This window comes from Oncorhynchus nerka, linkage group LG27 (genome assembly GCF_034236695.1).
Source record: "Oncorhynchus nerka isolate Pitt River linkage group LG27, Oner_Uvic_2.0, whole genome shotgun sequence".
Taxonomy (NCBI): domain Eukaryota; kingdom Metazoa; phylum Chordata; class Actinopteri; order Salmoniformes; family Salmonidae; genus Oncorhynchus; species Oncorhynchus nerka.
The window spans coordinates 91,934,413-91,960,377 of record NC_088422.1 but is presented as its reverse complement, the minus strand read 5'-3'; the positions used below and the strand labels follow the sequence as shown (position 1 = coordinate 91,960,377).

Sequence of the window (25,965 nt, the reverse complement as noted above, 5' to 3'; positions counted from 1 at the left end):
TAGCTCTGGTCTGCGCAGTTGTTTTTTGGGGGCAAAGTATGAGAGGAAATGCAACGTACTGGCCTCTACGTGTTGCTACGCTACTGGCCTCTACCTGTTGCAACTCCACTATGGGCCTGGTGCAAGTACTTAAAGGATACCTCCGGGATTTTGTTAATTTATCTACACCCCCCCCAGAGTCAGATGAACTTCTGGATACCATGTCTCTGTCTTTGTCTCTGTGTCCAGTATGAAGGAAGTTGGAGGTAGTTTTGTGAGCCAATGCTAACTAGCGTTAACCATAGACCTCCAGTTATTGTGCTAACTAGCGTTAACCATAGACCTCCAGTTATTGTGCTAACTAGCGTTAACCATAGACCTCCAGTTATTGTGCTAACTAGCGTTAACCATAGACCTCCAGTTATTGTGCTAACTAGCGTTAACCATAGACCTCCAGTTATTGTGCTAACTAGCGTTAACCATAGACCTCCAGTTATTGTGCTAACTAGCGTTAACCATAGACCTCCAGTTATTGTGCTAACTAGCGTTAACCATAGACCTCCAGTTATTGTGCTAACTAGCGTTAACCATAGACCTCCAGTTATTGTGCTAACTAGCGTTAACCATAGACCTCCAGTTATTGTGCTAACTAGCGTTAACCATAGACCTCCAGTTATTGTGCTAACGCTAGTTAGTAATTGCTTTAGCGTTAAGTAGCATCTTCCGTCAAACTGCATGCAATGACATAATGTATCCCCAAGTTTTAATTTGACTCTGGGGAAGTCGATTTTTTTTGCCAAAATCCTGAAGTATCCCTTTAACCTCTACAACCCCACCTGTCCCCTTTTATTAATGTAGCTTCCTTATATAGAACACCTTTATTACTGTAGCTTCCTTATATAGAACACCTTTATTACTGTAGCCTCCTTATATAGAACACCTTTATTACTGTAGCCTCCTTATATAGAACACCTGTATTACTGTAGATTCCTTATATAGAACACCTGTATTACTGTAGCCTCCTTATATAGAACACCTGTATTACTGTAGCTTCCTTATATAGAACACCTTTATTACTGTAGCTTCCTTATATAGAACACCTTTATTACTGTAGCCTCCTTATATAGAACACCTGTATTACTGTAGATTCCTTATATAGAACACCTGTATTACTGTAGCCTCCTTATATAGAACACCTGTATTACTGTAGCCTCCTTATATAGAACACCTGTATTACTGTAGCTTCCTTATATAGAACACCTTTATTACTGTAGCCTCCTTATATAGAACACCTGTATTACTGTAGCCTCCTTATATAGAACACCTGTATTACTGTAGATTCCTAATATAGAACACCTTTATTACTGTAGCTTCCTTATATAGAACACCTTTATTACTGTAGCTTCCTTATATAGAACACCTTTATTACTGTAGCCTCCTTATATAGAACACCTTTATTACTGTAGCTTCCTTATATAGAACACCTTTATTACTGTAGCTTCCTTATATAGAACACCTTTATTACTGTAGCCTCCTTATATAGAACACCTGTATTACTGTAGCTTCCTAATATAGAACACCTGCATTACTGTAGCTTCCTAATATAGAACACCTTTATTACTGTAGCTTCCTAATATAGAATGCCTGCATTACTGTAGCTTCCTTATATAGAACGCCTGTATTACTGTAGCTTCCTTATATAGAACACCTTTATTACTGTAGCTTCCTAATATAGAACACCTGTATTACTGTAGCTTCCTTATATAGAACGCCTGTATTACTGTAGCTTCCTTATATAGAACGCCTGTCACTGTAGCTTCCTTATAGAACGCCTGTATTACTGTAGCTTCCTTATAGAACGTCTGTATTACTGTAGCTTCCTTATATAGAACGCCTGTATTACTGTAGCTTCCTTATATAGAACGCCTGTATTACTGTAGCTTCCTTATATAGAACTCCTGTATTACTGTAGCTTCCTTATATAGAACGCCTGTATTACTGTAGCTTCCTTATAGAACGCCTGTATTACTGTAGCTTCCTTATATAGAACGCCTGTATTACTGTAGCTTCCTTATATAGAACGCCTGTATTACTGTAGCTTCCTTATATAGAACGCCTGTATTACTGTAGCTTCCTTATATAGAACGCCTGTATTACTGTAGCTTCCTTATATAGAACGCCTGTGTTACTGTAGCTTCCATATAGAACGCCTGTGTTACTGTAGCTTCCTTATAGAACGCCTGTATTACTGTAGCTTCCTTATAGAACGCCTGTATTACTGTAGCTGTTATAGAACGCCTGTATTACCTTATATAGAACGCCTGTATTACTGTAGCTTCCTTATAGAACGCCTGTATTACTGTAGCTTCCTTATAGAACGCCTGTATTACTGTAGCTTCCTTATAGAACGCCTGTATTACTGTAGCTTCCTTATAGAACGCCTGTATTACTGTAGCTTCCTTATATAGAACACCTGTATTACTGTAGCTTCCTTATATAGAACGCCTGTATTACTGTAGCTTCCTTATAGAACGCCTGTATTACTGTAGCTTCCTTATAGAACGCCTGTATTACTGTAGCTTCCTTATAGAACGCCTGTATTACTGTAGCTTCCTTATATAGAACACCTGTATTACTGTAGCTTCCTTATATAGAACGCCTGTGTTACTGTAGCTTCCTTATATAGAACGCCTGTGTTACTGTAGCTTCCTTATATAGAACGCCTGTGTTACTGTAGCTTCCTTATAGAACGCCTGTATTACTGTAGCTTCCTTATATAGAACGCCTGTATTACTGTAGCTTCCTTATAGAACGCCTGTATTACTGTAGCTTCCTTATAGAACGCCTGTATTACTGTAGCTTCCTTATATAGAACGCCTGTATTACTGTAGCTTCCTTATAGAACGCCTGTATTACTGTAGCTTCCTTATAGAACGCCTGTATTACTGTAGCTTCCTTATAGAACGCCTGTATTACTGTAGCTTCCTTATATAGAACGCCTGTATTACTGTAGCTTCCTTATATAGAATGCCTGTATTACTGTAGCTTCCTTATAGAACGCCTCTATTACTGTAGCTTCCTTATAGAACGCCTGTATTACTGTAGCCTCCTTATAGAACGCCTGTATTACTGTAGCTTCCTTATAGAACCCCTGTGTTACTGTAGCTTCCTTATATAGAACACCTGTATTACTGTAGCTTCCTTATAGAACACCTGTATTACTGTAGCTTCCTTATAGAACGCCTGTATTACCGTAGCTTCCTTATAGAACGCCTGTATTACCGTAGCTTCCTTATAGAACGCCTGTATTACCGTAGCTTCCTTATAGAACGCCTGTATTACTGTAGCTTCCTTATAGAACGCCTGTATTACTGTAGCTTCCTTATAGAACGCCTGTATTACTGTAGCTTCCTTATAGAACGCTCTCCCCGGCTCCCCCCCGTGAAACGGCCTGGTTATTTTAAGTTATTTGGTAAGCATACGGTTTCAAGTAAATTAGTAATCGTTCCCCCACTGCTAGTGGAAGTCTTTGATCTGTTTTGTGCTCCAGTATTAAAAGGTTTCCCTCCAAATCGTCAAGAACATGCAGACACCGGCAGCTCTTTTATCATCGGCCGCTAACAGGGCTGTTCACTCGCTCCCAGGCTTTGAAGCATCGAATACTTCACTCTGAGAAGAACAAAACCGACTAAAAGATGGAGCCTAACACTTCCCCCCGCAGTTACTTCCCAGAAGTAGGTCCCTTCGCTCATCTCTGCAACTCCTCAATGGGCTCGGGAGGGGCAACGGTCGAGTCATGAGTCCTCCGAAACATGACCCGCCTAGCAGACTACTTCTTATCAGTAGTGGGCCAATTGTGCGCCATCCTATGAGGCTCCCGGTCGGTTGTGACAGCCTGGGATCGAACCCCAGGCTATAGTGGTGCCTCAGCACTGCGGTGCAGTGCTTTTGACCACTGCGCCACTGAGGACTCATAACCCTTCCCACGTCCTGTGTTACTTTATAAGGCGAGGAGAAAGCAACCTTCTCTTTTTTTTAGGGGTGACGTGAAATGGAAATTGAAATGGTGAAGGTTCTGTACCTCTTCTCAAAGGATGTCTTCCTTTGAAGTGAGTTGGAGATGGGTGGGTGTGATCATGGAGGAAGAGTTTTTCTTGTATCTTGTATTTAGAGTTCAGTTGCAAGTGAGAGATTATGAAGGTGTTTCTGTTGTTGGTGACATGAAAGGGCTGTGTAGCATAGAGAAATATTTCTAGACTTTATTGAAGAAAAGTTGATTCCAGTTCATTACTCTTTTCATGCAACATTAATCAATCTCATCTAGTTGCGTTTGTCACCGTATTTTGACAATGAAACCGCTTCGACTTTGTAAATTCAATAAGGCATTATTTACAACAAACGTTAATGACTTGAAAATGGACTCTTGTGATTCAGAAACAAAATTCTTCTTTATTTGTTAAAATTACTGGACTTTGTACACTGTGTATATTAAAACAGAGTGGAATTAGGATAGTTTTTGTGATAATTGGCATAATTTTAGTTTTTGCCAAGGATTACTGGGAAGACTAGACTACACAGGTCCGCTCTGCGGAAACAGTGGCTGGGTTGAGCAGGGTGAGTTATTGCAGGAACCAGTAGGAGTGGTTGGGTTGAGCAGGGTGAGTTACTGCAGGAACCAGTAGGAGTGGTTGGGTTGAGCAGGGTGAGTTATTGCAGGAACCAGTAGGAGTGGTTGGGTTGAGCAGGGTGAGTTACTGCAGGAACCAGTAGGAGTGGTTGGGTTGAGCAGGGTGAGTTACTGCAGGAACCAGTAGGAGTGGTTGTGTTGAGCAGGGTGAGTTACTGCAGGAACCAGTAGGAGTGGCTTGGTTGAGCAAGGTGAGTTACTGCAGGAACCAGTAGGAGTGGTTGGGTTGAGCAGGGTGAGTTACTGCAGGAACCAGTAGGAGTGGCTGGGTTGAGCAGGGTGAGTTACTGCAGGAACCAGTAGGAGTGGCTGGGTTGAGCAGGGTGAGTTACTGCAGGAACCAGTAGGAGTGGCTGGGTTGAGCAGGGTGAGTTACTGCAGGAACCAGTATGAGTGGCTGGGTTGACCAGGGTGAGTTACTGCAGGTACCAGTAGGAGTGGCTGGGTTGAGCAGGGTGAGTTACTGCAGGAACCAGTAGGAGTGGTTGTGTTGAGCAGGGTGAGTTACTGCAGGAACCAGTAGGAGTGGCTTGGTTGAGCAAGGTGAGTTACTGCAGGAACCAGTAGGAGTGGTTGGGTTGAGCAGGGTGAGTTACTGCAGGAACCAGTAGGAGTGGCTGGGTTGAGCAGGGTGAGTTACTGCAGGAACCAGTAGGAGTGGCTGGGTTGAGCAGGGTGAGTTACTGCAGGAACCAGTAGGAGTGGCTGGGTTGAGCAGGGTGAGTTACTGCAGGAACCAGTAGGAGTGGCTGGGTTGACCAGGGTGAGTTACTGCAGGTACCAGTAGGAGTGGCTGGGTTGAGCAGGGTGAGTTACTGCAGGAACCAGTAGGAGTGGTTGTGTTGAGAAGGGTGAGTTACTACAGGAACCAGTAGGAGTGGTTGTGTTGAGAAGGGTGAGTTACTACAGGAACCAGTAGGAGTGGTTGGGTTGAGCAGGGTGAGTTACTGCAGGAACCAGTAGGAGTGGCTGGGTTGAGCAGGGTGAGTTACTGCAGGAACCAGTAGGAGTGGTTGGGTTGAGCAGGGTGAGTTACTGCAGGAACCAGTAGGAGTGGCTGGGTTGAGCAGGGTGAGTTACTGCAGGAACCAGTAGGAGTGGCTGGGTTGAGCAGGGTGAGTTACTGCAGGAACCAGTAGGAGTGGCTGGGTTGAGCAGGGTGAGTTACTGCAGGAACCAGTAGGAGTGGCTGGGTTGAGCAGGGTGAGTTACTGCAGGAACCAGTAGGAGTGGCTGGGTTGAGCAGGGTGAGTTACTGCAGGAACCAGTAGGAGTGGCTGGGTTGAGCAGGGTGAGTTACTGCAGGAACCAGTAGGAGTGGTTGGGTTGAGCAGGGTGAGTTACTGCAGGAACCAGTAGGAGTGGCTGGGTTGAGCAGGGTGAGTTACTGCAGGAACCAGTAGGAGTGGCTGGGTTGAGCAGGGTGAGTTACTGCAGGAACCAGTAGGAGTGGTTGTGTTGAGAAGGGTGAGTTACTACAGGAACCAGTAGGAGTGGTTGTGTTGAGAAGGGTGAGTTACTACAGGAACCAGTAGGAGTGGTTGGGTTGAGCAGGGTGAGTTACTGCAGGAACCAGTAGGAGTGGCTGGGTTGAGCAGGGTGAGTTACTGCAGGAACCAGTAGGAGTGGTCTGGCTGTTCACACCAATGCTGCAGCTGGCCACCATTTCCATTCCTGAGTATTATGGTTAAATCTTTCCTGAACTTTCCAGAACCTACCAAACTATAGCACAGAGGAACAATTGGCGGAAACCCAATGTTTGAAATCCAATGCTGACAAATTGCCCGGTGGTTGACTTTGCAAGGCATACTGGACCGTATAGATGTTTCCTCTTTGTGTGTATGATTGTGAAAGAGCAGGGGCGAAGAGAATGCAATATTGGGTTTAATTAAATCATTCATAGGATATCTCATAACAGGCACATAATGTTCCTTGGTATTGAGAGAAAAAGTAAAGATAAATGTTCTTTCCTTTGTCATCTATGGTTGTTCTGGGGGAGAGGAGAAACTCTGCCCCCAGTATGTGGATCCCTCGTCCTGGCCAAGTCCTCTCGATGCCCAGCACATATTTTATGGTTTTATCAAGTCCTATGAATCACTAAGCTCACTAAAAGGAAATCACGAGTTCTGAGAAAAGCAATTTTTATGATTTATTCCAGGAAAGCTACATATTTCCCAAATCTCTATGGAAATTAGCCCTATCTGCCAACACATAATTGCTGTTTTGCACCTTAATGGCACAATGATCAACATTTGTACCCACGTTCAGGAGTATCCTACATTGGATATTTGTTTGTTTGCAAGTGACGACTAAACTGCATTGTTTAGGCCAATCCGGTTGGTTCTCGTCTGCGGTGTCTGTTATTGGGGTTTGAACCAAAAGGTCTGTAGAAGCTCTGCCGACCCAGACGGTAACCCGGGGGAGAATAAAACAGATCAGAGCTGTCGATTGGCCCTTCCAGCTGACAGGTTAATGAATGGAGAGGGCAGATCTGAAGGTAGTCACGCTGAGCAGGCCTGCAGTGATAGGCCTGTAGTTCAGACAGAGCCACTACCCTCTACACCCCCTCACCCCCCCACTGAGTCTGCTACTCCCAGCCCTGAAGGATACCCTTTATTTATTCATCCAGTTGGTTCTTTCACGCGGGGCCACCTTGGGGCAAATTTAATTGTGCACCGTCTGGGCTTTCGTTTGTCTCTCGGTCTCAGTCTCTCTCACAATGGATTTCTTTGGATGGCACTTCACTGTCACAAAAGGCAGGGAAACAATGAATTCCACCGTGTCCGTCTTGCATTTGTTGAAGATGTAATGATACCTTTGCCTGATGGTGTTGTCTGGGGCTGGTTAAAAGTGCCCTGTTCGGTCGTGTCTGACAGCTTGTCCCAGAGTCCTCCTTTTACATTTAAAAAAAACAACTAAAAACTAGCAGATAATTGTGTCTGTTGCCATAGTACTCTTGAGTCAGAGGTCAGGGCTGTAGCAGTAACATTAAAGTAGTTGTTTTTATAGTCTTTCTGTTGTAAGGGTTGTCAGACTCTTACACACCGGGCCTTGTTCAATCAAAAGTACCCCTGCTCTGTTTGAGGCTCATGGTTGTCACTAACCTGTCCTTCAGCATTTCGTAGTGAGCCCACTGTGATGGCTGAGGAACCAGAGGAAGAATGAGGCTTATTCAGTGTGGTTAATTAGCTTGTCCAGTGGAGGTGAGAAGTGTTTCAGTCAGAGGGATAAGCCTGTTGTTTGAAATGAACAGGATACCACAGGGATTTGCTATCTGGGAGAGGCAGATTTACCTAATCCTGCCAACAGCAGTCCTCTCTCTCTCCTCTCGCTTTCGCTTTCTCCACCATACCACACTTATTTTCAGTCTCCCCACACCCGCCCAGACACTCTCCTCTCCTGCTGCACACAGTCATCAAACACATTTGTCAGCCTCACTTCATTGACTAGCTCCTGGTGGGTTCCTCCCTATAGCCAGAGGATGAATCCTCTCCCAGCAGTGATAGAAATGTGTTGCCCGCCGCGCGCCCTAGCCCGGCAGAGGCCCGCGGCGCGCCCTAGCCCGGCAGAGGCCCGCGGCGCGCCCTAGCCCGGCAGAGGCCCGCGGCGCGCCCTAGCCCGGCAGAGGCCCGCGGCGCGCCCTAGCCCGGCAGAGGCCCGCGGCGCGCCCTAGCCCGGCAGAGGCCCGCGCCCTAGCAGAGGCCCGCCCTAGCCCGGCAGAGGCCCGCGGCGCGCCCGGCAGAGGCCCGCGGCGCGCCCGGCAGAGGCCCGCGGCGCGCCCGGCAGAGGCCCGCGGCGCGCCCGGCAGAGGCCCGCGGCGCGCCCGGCAGAGGCCCGCCCTAGCCCGGCAGAGGCCCGCCCTAGCCCGGCAGAGGCCCGCCCTAGCCCGGCAGAGGCCCGCCCTAGCCCGGCAGAGGCCCGCGGCGTGGCCACATGCTTGTTGTCATCCCTGCTGCTCCCCAGATAAATTGGCCTTGTATACTGGGATTTACAACACCTCAGGCTAAAAACTGCAAATGAAAAGATGAGTTTATTCCTCATCAAACTAGTCTTGAAACAGTACAACATGTTGATTTAAAGAGTGTATAGTGGAGCCAGTTGTAGCACTGTTAAAGACACTAGTTTACTGAGTCATGTCCCAGTGTTTGTCTCTTAGTGTTCTCTCTGGTGGATTGTGTCTCCATTGGATTCAAATCTTCCTGTAAAAGTGTTTTCCCTGCACAGCTGATGTAGTCACTGTGACCCAAGGCCAGAAAGCGAACCAGCAGTGTTTTCTAACCGCCGGGGTCCGGTGGTTCACCTCTTTTTGCCTGTAAGTAGGATGACAGAGCGCCGCGAGAATTGGATCCTTCCTTTCAATCTGCCAGCTGAGCTGGTGCCAACCAAGGCAGTAAAGCTGGTGTGGCCGGGCATACCAACCATTCTGTCCAGCCTTTTTACTGCTTGGTCTCCCCCACCCCTCAACAGCTATCAGAACATCCAGCTGGATCCAACGGTCAACGGGTCACATCCCCAGTACCAAACCCAGGCAGGCCTGGCATTGTTCCTGTCAGAGGGCTCACAGGGAAGGAAAGTAAAGTGGGCACATTATAGCTCCTTGAGGAGCGCTGGAGGACAGGAAAGAGCCTCCCGTACGGCAACAGTGGAGATCAATTCCATTTCTGTCCCTTTTCTTGTATTTAGGGAATTTGATCATTTTGCTGCAAATACTCCCCACCATGTAAGTTATCTTTGTGTGGAAGACTTACATACAAATATATATCTATGTAACTAGGCAAGTCAGTTAAGAACACACTCCTATTTAGATGACAGCCTACCAAAAGGCCTCCTGCGGGGACAGGGGCTGAGATGAAAAATACATAAATATAGGACAAAACACACATCACGACAAGAGACAACACTACGTAAAGAGACCTAAGACGACAACACAGCATGGTAGCAACACATGGCAGCAGGCCAGCAGCACAACATGGTAGCAGGACAAAACATGGTACAGACAACAGCACAAAGGGCGAGACAACAATGCATCAGGCGACGCAGCCACAACTGTCAGTAAGAGTGACCATGATTGAGTCTTTGAATGAAGATATTGAGATAAAACTGTCCCGTTTGAGTGTTTTTTTGCAGCTCGTTCCAGTCACTAGCTGCAGTGAACTGAGGAGGAGTGACCCAGGGATGTGTGTGCTTTGGGGACCTTTAACAGAATGTGACTGGTAGAACGGGTGTTATATGTAGAGGATGAGGGCTGCAGTAGATATCTCAGATAGGGGGGGAGTGAGGCCTAAGAGGGTTTTATAAATAAGCATCAACCAGTGGGTTTTGCAATGGGTTAACAGAGATGACCAGTTTACAGAGGAGTATAGAGTGCAGTGATGTGTCCTATAAGGAGCATTGGTGTCAAATCTGATGGCCGAATGGTAAAGAACATCTAGCTGCTCGAGAGCACCCTTACCTGCTGATCTATAAATTACGTCTCCGTAATCTAGCATGGGTAGGATGGTCATCTGAATCAGGGTTAGTTTGGCCGCTGGGGTGAAAGAGGAGCGATTACGATAGAGGAAACCAAGTATAGATTTAACTTAAGCCTGCAGCTTGGATATGTGCTGAGAGAAGCACAGTGTGCCATCTAGTCATACTCCCAAGTACTTGTATGAGGTGACTACATCAAGCTCTAAACACTGAGGTAGTAATCACACTGTTGGGGAGAGGGGCATTCTTCACACACTTGAGGTGTGTGGCTGTTTTGTGTCCAGTGAGTTGGGGGGGTAATCTAATATGGCAGGTTTAAAATATTTTTTCATGAGACTTCTCTCATTTGATCCATTTATCACAGCTACAGCTCTACCCTCCTAATAAAACGTGTTTTTTTCACTCATCTTTTATTGACAGAACTTCTATCTAGTCAGTCAGTGAATACAGGTGAACGTCAGGCTCAGTTAATCGTCTGTTAGTCATCTGCACCACAGGCTTTATAGAGGACAGGTCTATTATCTATTTACATGACAGCTACTCAACTACCAACTACTCTATATAGCCACATTTCTAAGCGTTTATTTTTTATTTTTTGAAACCGACATTTTGATTTCAATGGACATCCAATTCAGTCTGAGGAGCTATCAGCCGTACCACTACCCTCCTGCTGGAAAGACAAACCCTCCCCCCCCTCAGGTTTGGTCTCCAGATCACTGTTATTTCCCGATGTGTTTCCTGGTGACAGATGGGCTTGAAAACGAGTGGGATGGAGAGATGAAGGGGAGTCTGTGAAGAGGGAGGTGGCCAGACATGAAAGGGGGAGAGAGAGCGAGCGAGAGGGAGAGAGGGGCATTTCCAGCCTGACTAAAGAGACTGACACAGTGGGCGGAGGGACAAAGAGAGAAGAGGGAGGAAGGTGTAGAGATGTAGAAAGAGACGAGAAAGAAGAAACTGACTTCTGTTTATCTGTAGCAGCAGACTTCTCTCTTCTTATTACCAGGCATATTTCACATCTATATTCCTATATTCACCAGTCCTTACTGTTAGAAAGGATATTTTCTTGGAGCGTGTTAATTTAGCTGAAGGTCGGTGTGCTGACTCAATAAAGCAATACCATGGCGTGGATATTAGATGCTAACAAAGGGCAGTGTGACAATTTTCAAACCTCGTACCAACGATCTGTACAGTATACCAGGCCATTGAACTAGACTTCTATTTTATTTGTACAAATACTGTGTTATTAATTATTTTTTTTACAAAATTGCTCCGACGGGAAATCCTTCCAAAACGGAGACGGGGAGGTTCTTTATGTTTGAGAACTCTTTCTCTCCTCTCTCACCCTCTGTCTCTCAGGAAATTCAATTCAAAGGGCTTTATTGGTAAGGGATATATCTGTTTACATTTCCCAAGGAAATGGAATAGGTCACGAACAAAAGGGAATTGTAAAAGGGAAACATTAATTAACATTATATTCTTTTAAAACTTTTGAGTGTAGACATTTCAAATGTTATATTATTGGCTATGTACAGTGTTGTAACAATGAGCAAGTAAGTAGTTGAAGTATGAAAGGGAACGGGCTGTTCAGGCTCGAGGATGTTGCTGTTAGTGGTCTGTTCTATATATCTCCAGCAGTTAGAGGGGTGGGGGAAGGAGGCTTCCTACAGGGGGGACGACAGGGGTGGGGGAAGGAGGCTTCCTGCTGGGGGGGGGGGTGTGTCTTTGTGTGGAGGGTTAGAGACCCTCTGGTTTTCTCTTTGGATTTCAACATGACTTTGAGAGGTTCACCTTGGTAGCTGCTAAGTATGAAATGTTATCTGTTCTGTCAAGAATTGATCAGAGGCCTATATTCCATTTTTTATGATTAAACCAGGCAGTGATGCTGTTTGATGCGACAAAGCCCACCGTTGATATGAGCAGATCTCCTCCATGTTAAATGGCCTCGATGTAGATTCCCCATCCTTGAGCTGATTTAGTGTGTCACTTTAACTGGCCTGACTTTGTGTCATCAAGGTCATTCAGTTACCTTGTAAAAGCCCAACCTAAACACTACTCTGAGTGAGAAGTGCACTTATAAGCAAATATTATCCTGTGAACACCGCATGCGCACACACACACACACACACACACACACACACACACACACACACACACACTTCCCAGCCTTGTAATGTCCCTGAAAGCATTTCTCAAACAGCAGCATTCAAGCATTTTTCAGCATCGGCCCACGGGCCTAGTGATGTAGCACATCCATCGGTGTGAATCCACTCCTCTCCCATTCACCCGGCTCGGGGAGAAAGGGGTGCCTAATCAGGACACTGCCGTAAGCCGCGCTTCCAATCCCAAACCCTTTCTGACTGCTGAGTAAAGTGGATTTGGGAAGCGGCGGGACCGAGGTAACAGCCCATACTTATCAAGCAGACAACCTCATTTTCTCCCCTCGGCTCCCGGCTTGTCCAGGGCTGCAGACAGTCCATGTTTTCAACACGAACGGTGGGCCCCTCAACGCAGGGCAGAATAGATTAAACCTCGCTGCCTGTAATATGGTTTCCTTCTGACACCTCCCATCCCTGCCCATAACACTCCTCCCCCTGTAACTCCACAGCTGTGTGAAATGAAACTATTTCAGCACAGAACGATTTCAGGGCCCGATGAAGCCCTGGCATAACGATTGGTTGTAGTCCATAGGCATTGGGAGAGTTTATACGTTTGTTGTTCACTAGCTTCTCTCTGTGTTCTCAAGTAAACAATGGAGGAATAGTCTGTGGCCCTGCAGATATCAAGATATCTGTGGATTAAAATAACACAACTCTCTTCACTGGAAGAAACACATTCTCTGACTTTGTTTGCAACTCAGAGATGAGGAAAGTGTTGCATCTTTTTGGCAACGACAAGTTCAGTAGTGTGTGCAACTCTCTTCTCTTTTCCCAGGTATTCCTTTGGGATGCAGTTATGAAAGCCAAAGTTAAGTTTGCCTCCGGTTGTCAAAGATTGAGACTTTCCTCTTGTAGAAGTTTTGATGGTAGAGGTGCCTTTTTGTGTAGTTTCAAATGTAGTTTGTTGGCCTCGTTGTTGGTAGAGCTCTCTCCCTGGCTGAGAGGATCCTGTCCTCGAGTCTCTTCTTCTTTCTCTCCTTAACCCCACAGGGTCGTCCTCCCCTCTCCTACATCCAGCTGCTTCTGAACCACTCTGTCCTCTGGCTGAGATGATGTTGTCCTCGAGTCTCTTCTTCTTTCTCTCCTTAACCCCACAGGGTCGTCCTCCCCTCTCCTACATCCAGCTGCTTCTGAACCACTCTGTCCTCTGGCTGTAGACTGCACGGCCTCCCGGGTTTTGTTGGACAAATATCACTAAAACATTCATCCCCTCCATATTTGTTGCACTTTCAAAATGTGAAACTGCTGTTGTCAACTCTGCTATTCATTGGGAGATAGAATTGGCCTGGTTTCATCTTTTATCTGCTGTGTTTGGATTTGTAATGTTGTTTCTCAAACATTTGCTCATTAACCATTAATGATAACCAAAAAACACTGAAATTCTGGCTGCAACTGTAAATAGGATTTTTAAAGTTGGTTGAAAAAATGCTTACGGCTCAAGTCTATTCCCGTCTCATGGCTTTGTGCTGTGTTGTAATCCCTATGGGTCTCAGTAAGGGTGTACTGTAGACAGGACCCTGAGCACTGTGGTAATAGCACTGAACATATACACGTTGTAAACCAACAGGAGATACAAGAAGATTCATGATGTTTATACTGGGGGGGCTGATGGAATTCCTCTGTTTCCAAACCTGGTTTATGTATTTTGTTTATAGTGAAGCGCTCAGTGTCTTCACACTCTGTGATAAGCTGGCCTGCAAATATCAGCTCGGTGCAGATGCTATTACGAAGACTATTTTCATCACCTGGACTTACCTCGCTTCAAGCCAGCCACGTCATCCACTGATAGGCCTACACGTCCATCCACCGCTGCCAGGCTAGCCACAGAGCAGGGCGCATCCACCGCTGTCCATCCACCGCTGTCCATCCACCGCTGCCAGGCTAGCCACAGAGCAGGGCACATCCACCGCTCTCCATCCACCGCTGCCAGGCTAGCCACAGAGCAGGGCACATCCACCGCTCTCCATCCACAGCTGCCAGGCTAGCCACAGAGCAGGGCACATCCACCACTCTCCATCCACAGCTGCCAGGCTAGCCACAGAGCAGGGCACATCCACTGCTGTCCATCCACCGCTCTCCATCCACCGCTGCCAGGCTAGCCACAGAGCAGGGCGCATCCACCGCTCTCCATCCACCACTGTCCATCCACCGCTCTCCATCCACCACTGTCCATCCACCGCTGCTAGGCTAGCCACAGAGCAGGGCGCATCCACCGCTCTCCATCCACCACTGTCCATCCACCGCTCTCCATCCACCACTGTCCATCCACCGCTGCTAGGCTAGCCACAGAGCAGGGCGCATCCACCACTGTCCATCCACCGCTCTCCATCCACCGCTGCTAGGCTAGCCACAGAGCAGGGCACATCCACCGCTGTCCATCCACCGCTGCTAGGCTAGCCACAGAGCAGGGCACATCCACCGCTGTCCATCCACCGCTGCTAGGCTAGCCACAGAGCAGGGCGCATCCACCGCTGTCCATCCACCGCTCTCCATCCACCACTGTCCATCCACCGCTGCTAGGCTAGCCACAGAGCAGGGCTCATCCACCGCTCTCCATCCACCACTGCCAGACCTGCTGTTTTCAACTCTCTAGAGACAGCAGGAGTGGTAGAGATACTCTCAATGATCGGCAATGAAAAGCCAACTGACATTTACTCCGGAGGTGTTGACTTGCTGCACCCTCGACAACTACTGTGATTATTATTATTTGACCATGCTGGTCATTTATGAACATAATCTCTACCCGGCACAGCCAGAATTATAATCTCTACCCGGCACAGCCAGAAGAGGACTTGCCACCCCTCATAGCCTGGTTCCTCTCTAGGTTTCTTCCTAGGTTTTGGCCTTTCTAGGGAGTTTTTCCTAGCTACCGGGCTTCTACACCTGCATTGCTTGCTGTTTGGGGTTTTACACAGGGTTTCTGTACAGCACTTTGAGATATCAGCATATCTAAGAAGGGCTATATAAATACATTTGATTTGATATTGTGTAGTGAGCTGGCCACAGAGCAGGGCGCTGTTGTGTAGCGAGCTAGCCACCGAGCAGGTTGCTGTTGTGTAGCGAGCTAGCCACAGAGCAGGTCGCTGTTGTGTAGCGAGCTAGCCACAGAGCAGGTCGCTGTTGTGTAGCGAGCTAGCCACAGAGCAGGTCGCTGTTGTGTAGTAGCCACAGAGCAGGTAGCTGTTGTGTGTAGCGAGCAGCCACAGAGCAGGGCGCTGTTGTGTAGCGAGCTAGCCACAGAGCAGGGCTGCTGTTGTGTAGCAGGGCGCTGTTGTGTAGCGAGCTAGCCACAGAGCAGGGCGCTGTTGTGTAGCGAGCTAGCCACAGAGCAGGGCGCTGTTGTGTAGCGAGCTAGCCACAGAGCAGGGCGCTGTTGTGTAGCGAGCTAGCCACAGAGCAGGGCGCATTTGTGTAGCGAGCTAGCCACAGAGCAGGGCGCATTTGTGTAGCGAGATAGCCACAGAGCAGGGCGCTGTTGTGTAGCGAGCTAGCCACAGAGCAGGGCGCTGTTGTGTAGCGAGCTAGCCACAGAGCAGGGCGCTGTTGTGTAGCGAGCTAGCCACAGAGCAGGGCGCTGTTGTGTAGCGAGCTAGCCACAGAGCAGGGCGCTGTTGTGTAGCGAGCTAGCCACAGAGCAGGGCGCTGTTGTGTAGCGAGCTAGCCACAGAGCAGTGATGAGGCTGTGTGGCTGCTGTATTGCTCCAGCCTCTGCATCAGCAGAGCGTTGGCCACGAGATGAATGACCCTGGATTGAGTGTGTCAAAGGAAGAGAGGCAGCTTGTGGTGCAGCCCCACTCCAGTCCCTTTGCTCTGCTGACTAGGGATGTTGTGTGTCTGTGCTTTAAAGCATATGGTCAGCCAATTTGACACCATCGCCCTTAGAATAAGCCTCGGCAGAGCCCTCTCTCTTCCACTGCTCCTGCTTCAAAGCTGCTAAAGGCGGTCATTTTGTCTCAAACGGTGTGATTTGGACCCCCAGAGCCCAGCTTCCCCAACTGTTCCAACAGCAGCTGAAGACGGAGATGATTAAGCGTGTGATGGTGCTCGAGGCCTGCTGGAGAGGACAAGTCCCAATGCAGTAGCTCCACACAGGTCTCTCTCCATCTGTCTCACAAGCCAACATATAAATACACAGCCTGCTGTTGTGCCACAGTCACAGGCCTGCCCATTATAGACACACAGGTCCGTTAGACCTATTGATGTGGTGTGATCAACCTCTTGCTACAGTTTAAGGAGCTTTTAAGACCACTGTCTCCATATATGTTATGACGGAACATGTGTAGCTCCTTTCAGGAAGTTTACTATTTTGCTTCTCTCCAATGGCCTTTCTAAGCGAAGAGATTCTGTTTTAACACTTAGAATAAATGGAAAAGAGAGAGCAAGAGGGTTTCATCTTATCTGTTGTCTGTAGCTTGTGAGGTGTGGAAATTGCTCTCTGTGTTGCTTGTCCTATGTTGCTCTGCGTGCTACGTGTTGCTCGGTCTGTCTGTGTGCTACGTGTTGCTAAGGTCTGTCTGTGTGCTACGTGTTGCTCGGTCTGTCTGTGTGCTACGTGTTGCTAAGGTCTGTCTGTGTGCTACATGTTGCTCGGTCTGTCTGCGCGCTACGTGTTGCTAAGGTCTGTCTGCGCGCTACGTGTTGCTAAGGTCTGTCTGCGTGCTACGTGTTGCTAAGGTCTGTCTGCGTGCTACGTGTTGCTAAGGTCTGTCTGCGTGCTACGTGTTGCTAAGGTCTGTCTGCGTGCTACGTGTTGCTAAGGTCTGTCTGCGTGCTACGTGTTGCTAAGGTCTGTCTGCGTGCTACGTGTTGCTCGGTCTGTCTGTGTGCTACGTGTTGCTAAGGTCTGTCTGTGTGCTACGTGTTGCTCGGTCTGTCTGCGTGCTACGTGTTGCTAAGGTCTGTCTGCGTGCTACGTGTTGCTCGGTCTGTCTGCGTGCTACGTGTTGCTACTGTGTTGTGTTGCTCGGTCTGTCTGCGTGCTACGTGTTGCTCGGTCTGTCTGCGCGCTACGTGTTGCTAAGGTCTGTCTGCGCGCTACGTGTTGCTAAGGTCTGTCTGCGTGCTACGTGTTGCTCGGTCTGTCTGCGTGCTACGTGTTGCTCGGTCTGTCTGCGCGCTACGTGTTGCTCGGTCTGTCTGCGCGCTACGTGTTGCTAAGGTCTGTCTGCGCGCTACGTGTTGCTCGGTCTGTCTGCGTGCTACGTGTTGCTAAGGTCTGTCTGCGTGCTACGTGTTGCTAAGGTCTGTCTGCGTGCTACGTGTTGCTAAGGTCTGTCTGCGTGCTACGTGTTGCTAAGGTCTGTCTGCGTGCTACGTGTTGCTCGGTGTGGCTACGTGTTGCCTGGTCTGTCTGCGTGCTACGTGTTGCTTGTCCTATGTTGCTCTGCATGTGTTCACTGCTCATTGTTAAAAATTATGTACACCTGGCGACCGTGTCAGCGTGCATTGTGTCCGGCCTGCTACAGGAGTTGCTAGTGCGACGCTGGGCCAAACCCTCCCCTAACCCAGGCGACGCTGGGCCAAACCCTCCCCTAACCCAGGCGACGCTGGGCCAATTGTGCGCCACCTCATGGGTCTTCCGGTCGCGGCCGGCTGCAACACAGCCTGGGATCGAACCAGGATCTGTAGTGACATAGCTAGCACTACGTTGGAGTGCCTCAGACCCCAGCGCCACTCGGGAGGCCCTCACTGGACATTGTTTGTCTGTGCTGTTATTGTAATAGTTTTTAATAACCTGCCCAGGGACTTGCTGTTAAATGATCCGGCTGGCTAAAACAGTCACTTTTACTGAAACGTTGATTTAATGTGCACTGTCCCTGTAAAAATAAACTCAAGTCAACAGAAGAAACGATTTGTTTTAGTTTAGGGTTACCTGGCTGCAGTGCAGTGGCCATATTGCCTAATGAATACCATGTATAACTTCTCCATGGGAACGCGATGGGGCAACTGAGATAGAGAAATTACCCCCAGAAGATAAATGGCAGAACTGATGCTGCGATCATGCCACAGACCTGGTAACTCTCCCTCCTTTCCTCCTCTCCTGAGATGTCACCTCCTTGGAACATAACGGCATCATTTAAACTACATTGAACATGCAGCCACTTATTTTAATGCTGTTCGTTGTGTTAAAACTGGTTTCAGAATCCTTTAATTATTCTGTTTCTCAAGCCTGCAGAACTGATGATTGTGGGTATTTATCTAAACAATACCACTGTGTGACTCTGGGTGAATGTCTGAATTATTTATGAGGGCAAATGCAGAGCAATTGTTGTCAGTGAGGTTTACCATTACGCAGGGATAAATGGCTGGAAGAAAGCCTTCCAACACCTTCCTTTCCCTTCTCATTAAAGCACTTTTGTAGGGAGGGGACTTGGGAACGGGATGAGATTTGTCTCTGCCTTGCCTCTTGCCAGTGAATTCTTGTGGGCTGGTTTTGGCTGTGGGTTGTCGGGAACTAGCAGGAAGACATTTTGTACTGAATTTGACATTGATTAGTTTGTGTTCCGATCTGTTTTGTACTGTCTGTTTTAAGCTTTAGTTATGAATATAGAATGTATGAGTCAGTAATTGTGTTTTGTGTGAGCCGTTGGTGGTTTTGAAATGTGACTTAGTGATTGATTTGAAGTGGAATAACAGGTGAACAGAGGTCAGAGCCTGAATCTAAATGAAAATACATGAGTTACTGTTCTAGGGCCCATATTGTTTTGCTTCCAGTCAAAGGCTGTTCAAGTCAACAAGAACGTACTGCCATTGTTTAATTACAGTGAACTAACTTCAACCCCTCTTCCTCTCTCCTCTCCAGGCACGGCGGCGAGGCCCTTCAGCCCCTTCTGGTTCTCGGTGGAGCCGTGGGACACACTGGCTGTGAGAGGTGCCCCAGCACTGCTCAACTGCTCAGCGCACAGCGGGGACCCTGCCTCGGAGCCCACTGCGCCCCAGGCCCGTGTGGAGTGGAAGAAGGATGGAACCTTCCTGAGCCTGGCGCCAGACGACGGGCGGCGGCGTGTTCTGCCTGACGGCTCGCTGCTCATCTCTAGCGTTGTGCACTCCAAGCACAACAAGCCCGACGAGGGCACGTACCAGTGTGTGGCCACCATCGACAGCTTGGGAACCATCGCCAGCCGCACCGCCCGCCTCACCGTGGCAGGTAGGACCCATACACAGAACATATATCATACTGGGTTCTATTTCATTCTCTGGGTAAGACTGAGGAGGGAGAGAGGGAGTTGAAAGGCAGCAATAAATTATGTATGTAATGAGTGAGGAAGAGATTGAAGAAGAGGAAAGAGAAGAGGGACTGGCATACAGTGTAAATGAAAAGTGCACTAATGGATCCAGGCTGAACACATTACCGGTCCTAAGAACACAGCACTGAGAAAAGGCCTCTGTTGTGAAACTCTGTTGTCCAACTGTGGTATTGGTGCTTATTTTCAGTATATTTTCAATATATGTTGCTGCACTGTCTCAAACATGAGGGGGGGTCTGGTTGTGATGTCGCTGTGGGTTCTGCAAGCTGCAGGGCTGTACAATGTGACCTTGTTTCATTTGGGTGAGAGAGCCGAGCAGAGCAGCAGGGATTATTAGGTGTTTGAGCTGGGTCTTGCCCCGAAATTCAATTTGCAGGCGGAGGAGCGCAGGAATGCAATTATGTTCTCCCTCAGCCCTGTTATGTTGGAGAGGGGGGTGTGGACGACTGGAGAGGGCCTTCATCTTCGACTCTGCCAGAGTAGCCTTCTCAGGTGTGGGTGTGAAGTCACTCTCACGGTCGATCTCTGACTGCATGTGTTATCATAACCTTTGGAGCTAATGAGCTCGACTTCGTTGAGGAGAGCGGACGACCATTGGATGGTAGAAAAACGTCTCTACTACAGCAGTGTTTCCCAACCAGGGCTGCCTGGCCTATCTACAGGGGGTACCTATCCTATCCACAGGGGCTACCTGTCCAATCCACAGGGGATACTAGGACCCCTGGGGATACCTGTCCAATCCACAGGGGCTACCTGTCCAATCCACAGGGGGTACTAGGACCCCTGGGGTTACCCGGCCTATCTACAGGGGCTACCTGTCCAATCCACAGGGGGTACTAGGACCCCTGGGGTTACCTGGCCAATCCACAGGGCTACCTGTCCAATCCACAGGGGGCACTAGGACCCCCTTGGGGTACCTGGCCTATCCACAGGGGGTACTAGGGCGCTTGGGGTGTACCTGGCCTATCCACAGGGGCTACATGGACCCCTGGGGGTGCCTGGTTTAGCCTCAGGGGCTACTATGACCCCTGGGGGTGCCTGGCCTATCCACAGGGGGTACTCTAGGCAGAGCATAATTCAGTTGGTGCTACAGTAACTGAAAAAGATTCAACCACTGTACTACATTACCCATCATTCCATGTGGAACATTTCCTGTTTTATCACAGTGAAGACTGGTTTACCTAGTGTCTGTTTTACCTAGTGTCTGTTTTACCTAGTGTCTGTTTTACCTAGTGTCTGTTTTACCTAGTGTCTGTTTTACCTAGTGTCTGGTCTACCTAGTGTCTGGTCTACCTAGTGTCTGTTTTACCTAGTGTCTGTTTTACCTAGTGTCTGGTCTACCTAGTGTCTGGTCTACCTAGTGTCTGTTTTACCTAGTGTCTGTTTTACCTAGTGTCTGTTTTACCTAGTGTCTGTTTTACCTAGTGTCTGGTCTACCTAGTGTCTGGTCTACCTAGTGTCTGGTCTACCTAGTGTCTGTTTTACCTAGTGTCTGTTTTACCTAGTGTCTGGTCTACCTAGTGTCTGGTCTACCTAGTGTCTGTTTTACCTAGTGTCTGTTTTACCTAGTGTCTGTTTTACCTAGTGTCTGGTCTACCTAGAGTCTGGTCTACCTAGTGTCTGGTCTACCTAGTGTCTGGTCTACCTAGTGTCTGGTCTACCTAGTGTCTGTTTTACCTAGTGTCTGGTCTAAAGAGTGTCTGGTCTACCTAGTGTCTGGTCTACCTGTCTGTTTTACCTAGTGTCTGGTCTACCTAGTGTCTGGTCTGTTTTACTACTGTTTTACCTAGTGTCTGGTCTACCTAGTGTCTGTTTTACCTAGTGTCTGTTTTACCTAGTGTCTGTTTTACCTAGTGTCTGTTTTACCTAGTGTCTGTTTTACCTAGTGTCTGTTTTACCTAGTGTCTGTTTTACCTAGTGTCTACCTAGTGTCTGTTTTACCTAGTGTCTGTTTTACCTAGTGTCTGTTTTACCTAGTGTCTGTTCTACCTAGTGTCTGGTCTACCTAGTGTCTGGTACCTAGTGTCTGTTTAGTGTCTGTTTTACCTAGTGTCTGTTTTACCTAGTGTCTGTGGTTTACCTAGTGTCTGGTCTACCTAGTGTCTGGTCTACCTACTGGTCTAGTGTCTGGTCTACCTAGTGTCTGGTCTACCTAGTGTCTGGTCTACCTAGTGTCTGGTCTACCTAGTGTCTGGTCTACCTAGTGTCTGGTCTACCTAGTGTCTGTTTTACCTAGTGTCTGTTTTACCTAGTGTCTGTTTTACCTAGTGTCTGTTTTACCTAGTGTCTGTTTTACCTAGTGTCTGGTCTACCTAGTGTCTGGTCTACCTAGTGTCTGGTCTACCTAGTGTCTGGTCTACCTAGTGTCTGGTCTACCTAGTGTCTGGTCTACCTAGTGTCTGGTCTACCTAGTGTCTGGTCTACCTAGTGTCTGGTCTACCTAGTGTCTGGTTTACCTAGTGTCTGGTTTACCTAGTGTCGGTCAAAGGTTGCTTTCTAATCTATACTGCTGAAAAGAGGCTACCTGAAAGCATTCATTCCGTGATGGTTTTAGCCTATAGAATTGCCGCTGTGATCCACACATGCATGATATGTCATTGTCTTTAGGTCTTTCAATGTTAACACTGTGATGCGATGGGACACTGAATAAACGATGGCTTCAGATGACTTGACATTGTTTGCAGCCCGCGGGAGGTGTGTGTGTGTCCACAGCTATCCCCCACTCCACTCGATCACATGGACTGACCCGACACTATCATCATGGGAAATCTCCTGACCTATCAGGTCACACTGCCGCATCAAAATAATCAACCTCAAGAGAGCGTGCATGTCTGTGTGTGTGTGTGGCTTCATGGTATCTGGTGGAGTCTGACTCTGTACAGCCATCCATCAATCTGTGTCAGTGTGGTCAGTGCATGTTTTATGTAGACAGCAGCACTCTGAGGGAAAGGGCCTAGGATCAGGTCCTGCTATAAAACGATACAACCACAGAGTCAATGAGATTCACCCGGGTCAACTGTTATGGGATTTAAATTCATTTTTACAGAGGTATAGACCTGGGCTACATCTCCTACTTGTTCTTAGAGGCATAGAGCTGGGCTACATCTCCTACTTGTTCTTACAGAAGCATAGAGCTGGGCTACATCTCCTACTTGTTCTTACAGAGGCATAGAGCTGGGCTACATCTCCTACTTGTTCTTACAGAAGCATAGAGCTGGGCTACATCTCCTACTTGTCCTTACAGAGGCATAGAGCTGGGCTACATCTCTACTTGTCCTTACAGAGGCATAGAGCTGAGATACATCTCCTACTTGTCCTTACAGAGGCATAGAGCTGAGATACATCTCCTACTTGTCCTTACAGAGGCATAGAGCTGAGATACATCTCCTACTTGTCCTTACAGAGGCATAGAGCTGAGATACATCTCCTACTTGTCCTTACAGAGGCATAGAGCTGGGCTTACCTCTCCTACCTTTCCTTGCAGAGGCATAGAGCTGAGATACATCTCCTACTTGTCCTTACAGAGGCATAGAGCTGGGCTACATCTCCTACTTGTCCTTACAGAGGCATAGAGCTGGGCTCCATCTCCTACTTGTCCCACATACAGTGCCCGCTGTAATTATTAGGACAGATGAGGCATTTTGGACTCTATACTCCAAAACTTTGGATTTAAAATCAATGGCTATGAAGTTAAAGTGCAGACTGTCAGCTTTAATTTGAGAGTTTTTCCATCCATGTCAGGTGAACTGTTTAGACACTTTCCAACATTTTGTACACAGTCCCCACCTTTTATAGGGAGTCAAAGTATTGGGACAAATTCACTTATGTGTATTAAAGTAGTAAAAGGTTGTATTTGGCCCCATATTCATATAATGCAATGACCACATCAAGCTTGTGACTCTACACATCTGTTGGATCATTTGCTGGTTTTGGTTGTTTCAGATTATTTGGTGCCCAGTAGAAATAATTTGTAAATAATGTATTGTCATTTTTAAAATTGTAAACATTAATGTGGATACTACCATGATTACGGATAATCCTGAATGAATCGTGAATAATGATGAGTGAGAAAGATGGACGCACAAATATACTCCCAAGACATGATACCCTCTCACCATTACAATAACAGAGAGGTTAGCATTTTATATCATACCCCCAAGACATGCTACCCTCTCACCATTACAATAACAGGGAGGTTAGCATTTTATATCATACCCCCAAGACATGCTACCCTCTCACCATTACAATAACAGGGGAGGTTAGCATTTTATATCATACCCCCAAGACATGCTACCCTCTCACCATTACAATAACAGGGAGGTTAGCATTTTATATCATACCCCCAAGACATGCTAGACATTACAATAACAGCTTTTATATCATACCCCAAGACATGCTACCCTCTCACCATTACAATAACAGGGAGGTTAGCATTTTATATCATACCCCCAAGACATGCTACCCTCTCACCATTACAATAACAGGGAGTTTAGCATTTTATATCATACCCCCAAGACATGCTACCCTCTCACCATTACAATAACAGGGAGGTTAGCATTTTATATCATACCCCCAAGACATGCTACCCTCTCACCATTACAATAACAGGGGAGGTTAGCATTTTATATCATACCCCCAAGACATGCTACCCTCTCACCATTACAATAACAGGGGAGGTTAGCATTTTATATCATACCCCCAAGACATGCTACCCTCTCACCATTACAATAACAGGGAGGTTAGCATTTTATATCATACCCCCAAGACATGCTACCCTCTCACCATTACAATAACAGGGGAGGTTAGCATTTTATATCATACCCCCAAGACATGCTACCCTCTCACCATTACAATAACAGGGAGGTTAGCATTTTATATCATACCCCAAGACATGCTACCCTCTCACCATTACAATAACAGGGAGGTTAGCATTTTATATCATACCCCCAAGACATGCTACCCTCTCACCATTACAATAACAGGGAGGTTAGCATTTTATATCATACCCCAAGACATGCTACCCTCTCACCATTACAATAACAGGGAGGTTAGCATTTTATATCATACCCCCAAGACATGCTACCCTCTCACCATTACAATAACAGGGAGGTTAGCATTTTATATCATACCCCCAAGACATGCTACCCTCTCACCATTACAATAACAGGGAGGTTAGCATTTTATATCATACCCCAAGACATGCTACCCTCTCACCATTACAATAACAGGGAGGTTAGCATTTTATATCATACCCCCAAGACATGCTACCCTCTCACCATTACAATAACAGGGGAGGTTAGCATTTTATATCATACCCCAAGACATGCTACCCTCTCACCATTACAATAACAGGGAGGTTAGCATTTTATATCATACCCCCAAGACATGCTACCCTCTCACCATTACAATAACAGGGGAGGTTAGCATTTTATATCATACCCCCAAGACATGCTACCCTCTCACCATTACAATAACAGGGGAGGTTAGCATTTTATATCATACCCCAAGACATGCTACCCTCTCACCATTACAATAACAGGGGAGGTTAGCATTTTATATCATACCCCCAAGACATGCTAACCTCTCACCATTACAATAACAGGGAGGTTAGCATTTTATATCATACCCCCAAGACATGCTACCCTCTCACCATTACAATAACAGGGGAGGTTAGCATTTTATATCATACCCCCAAGACATGCTAACCTCTCACCATTACAATAACAGGGGAGGTTAGCATTTTATATCATACCCCCAAGACATGATACCCTCTCACCATTACAATAACAGGGGAGGTTAGCATTTTATATCATACCCCCAAGACATGCTACCCTCTCACCATTACAATAACAGGGGAGGTTAGCATTTTGTGGGGTATGATATTTGGGTGTCTAACGTTCTCACTCATCGTTATCATCTGTAATCTTGGTAGCATCCACATTTTTGGCTTGCATGCAGACACACACACACACACACACATCCTGCCCACGTCGCCCAATGATCAGTCTCCAGCTGGCTGTCAGGTTGGCAATAGAAAGGTTAATTGTGATGTGGCGGGAGCAAGCCATTACAGTGGACAACGGCCTGGAAATGGGGCCGTGGGTGCGACCTCTGAGATGTAATGGCAATAGCGGGCGCGGCACGCTGACAAATGCAGGGAGTAATATCAGTGATTGATGGGAGGAAGGCATGTCATTCCCCTGATCCCTCTCTAGAGAAGTCTTTGCTTCAATACCCCCCCGCCCTTCGTGTCTGTCCTGTCTGTCTTTCCTCTCATCTGTCCCACTCTAGTTTAGGGCTGGGCGATATGGCCAAAATATATCACTGTATTTAAAAAAAAAAAAGGACGGTATTTGACTTTTGTTTTTGAATAATAAAAGTTGTACATTTGCTTTGAGTAGTGAGCGACACTAGGGTGGCAAGTGAT

General features: G+C 47.2%; 1 protein-coding gene across 1 annotated transcript in view; it reads left to right on the top strand.

Annotated features, from left to right (window-relative positions):
* Nucleotides 1-25,965, top strand: part of LOC115117016 (neogenin-like) — an 80,852-nt gene that overhangs the window by 52,605 nt on the left and 2,282 nt on the right. Inside the window, exon 2 of the mRNA XM_065011184.1 lies at nucleotides 19,094-19,491. Coding sequence (XP_064867256.1) covers nucleotides 19,094-19,491 — 398 coding nt within the window. The remainder of the gene's footprint in view (nucleotides 1-19,093; nucleotides 19,492-25,965) is intronic.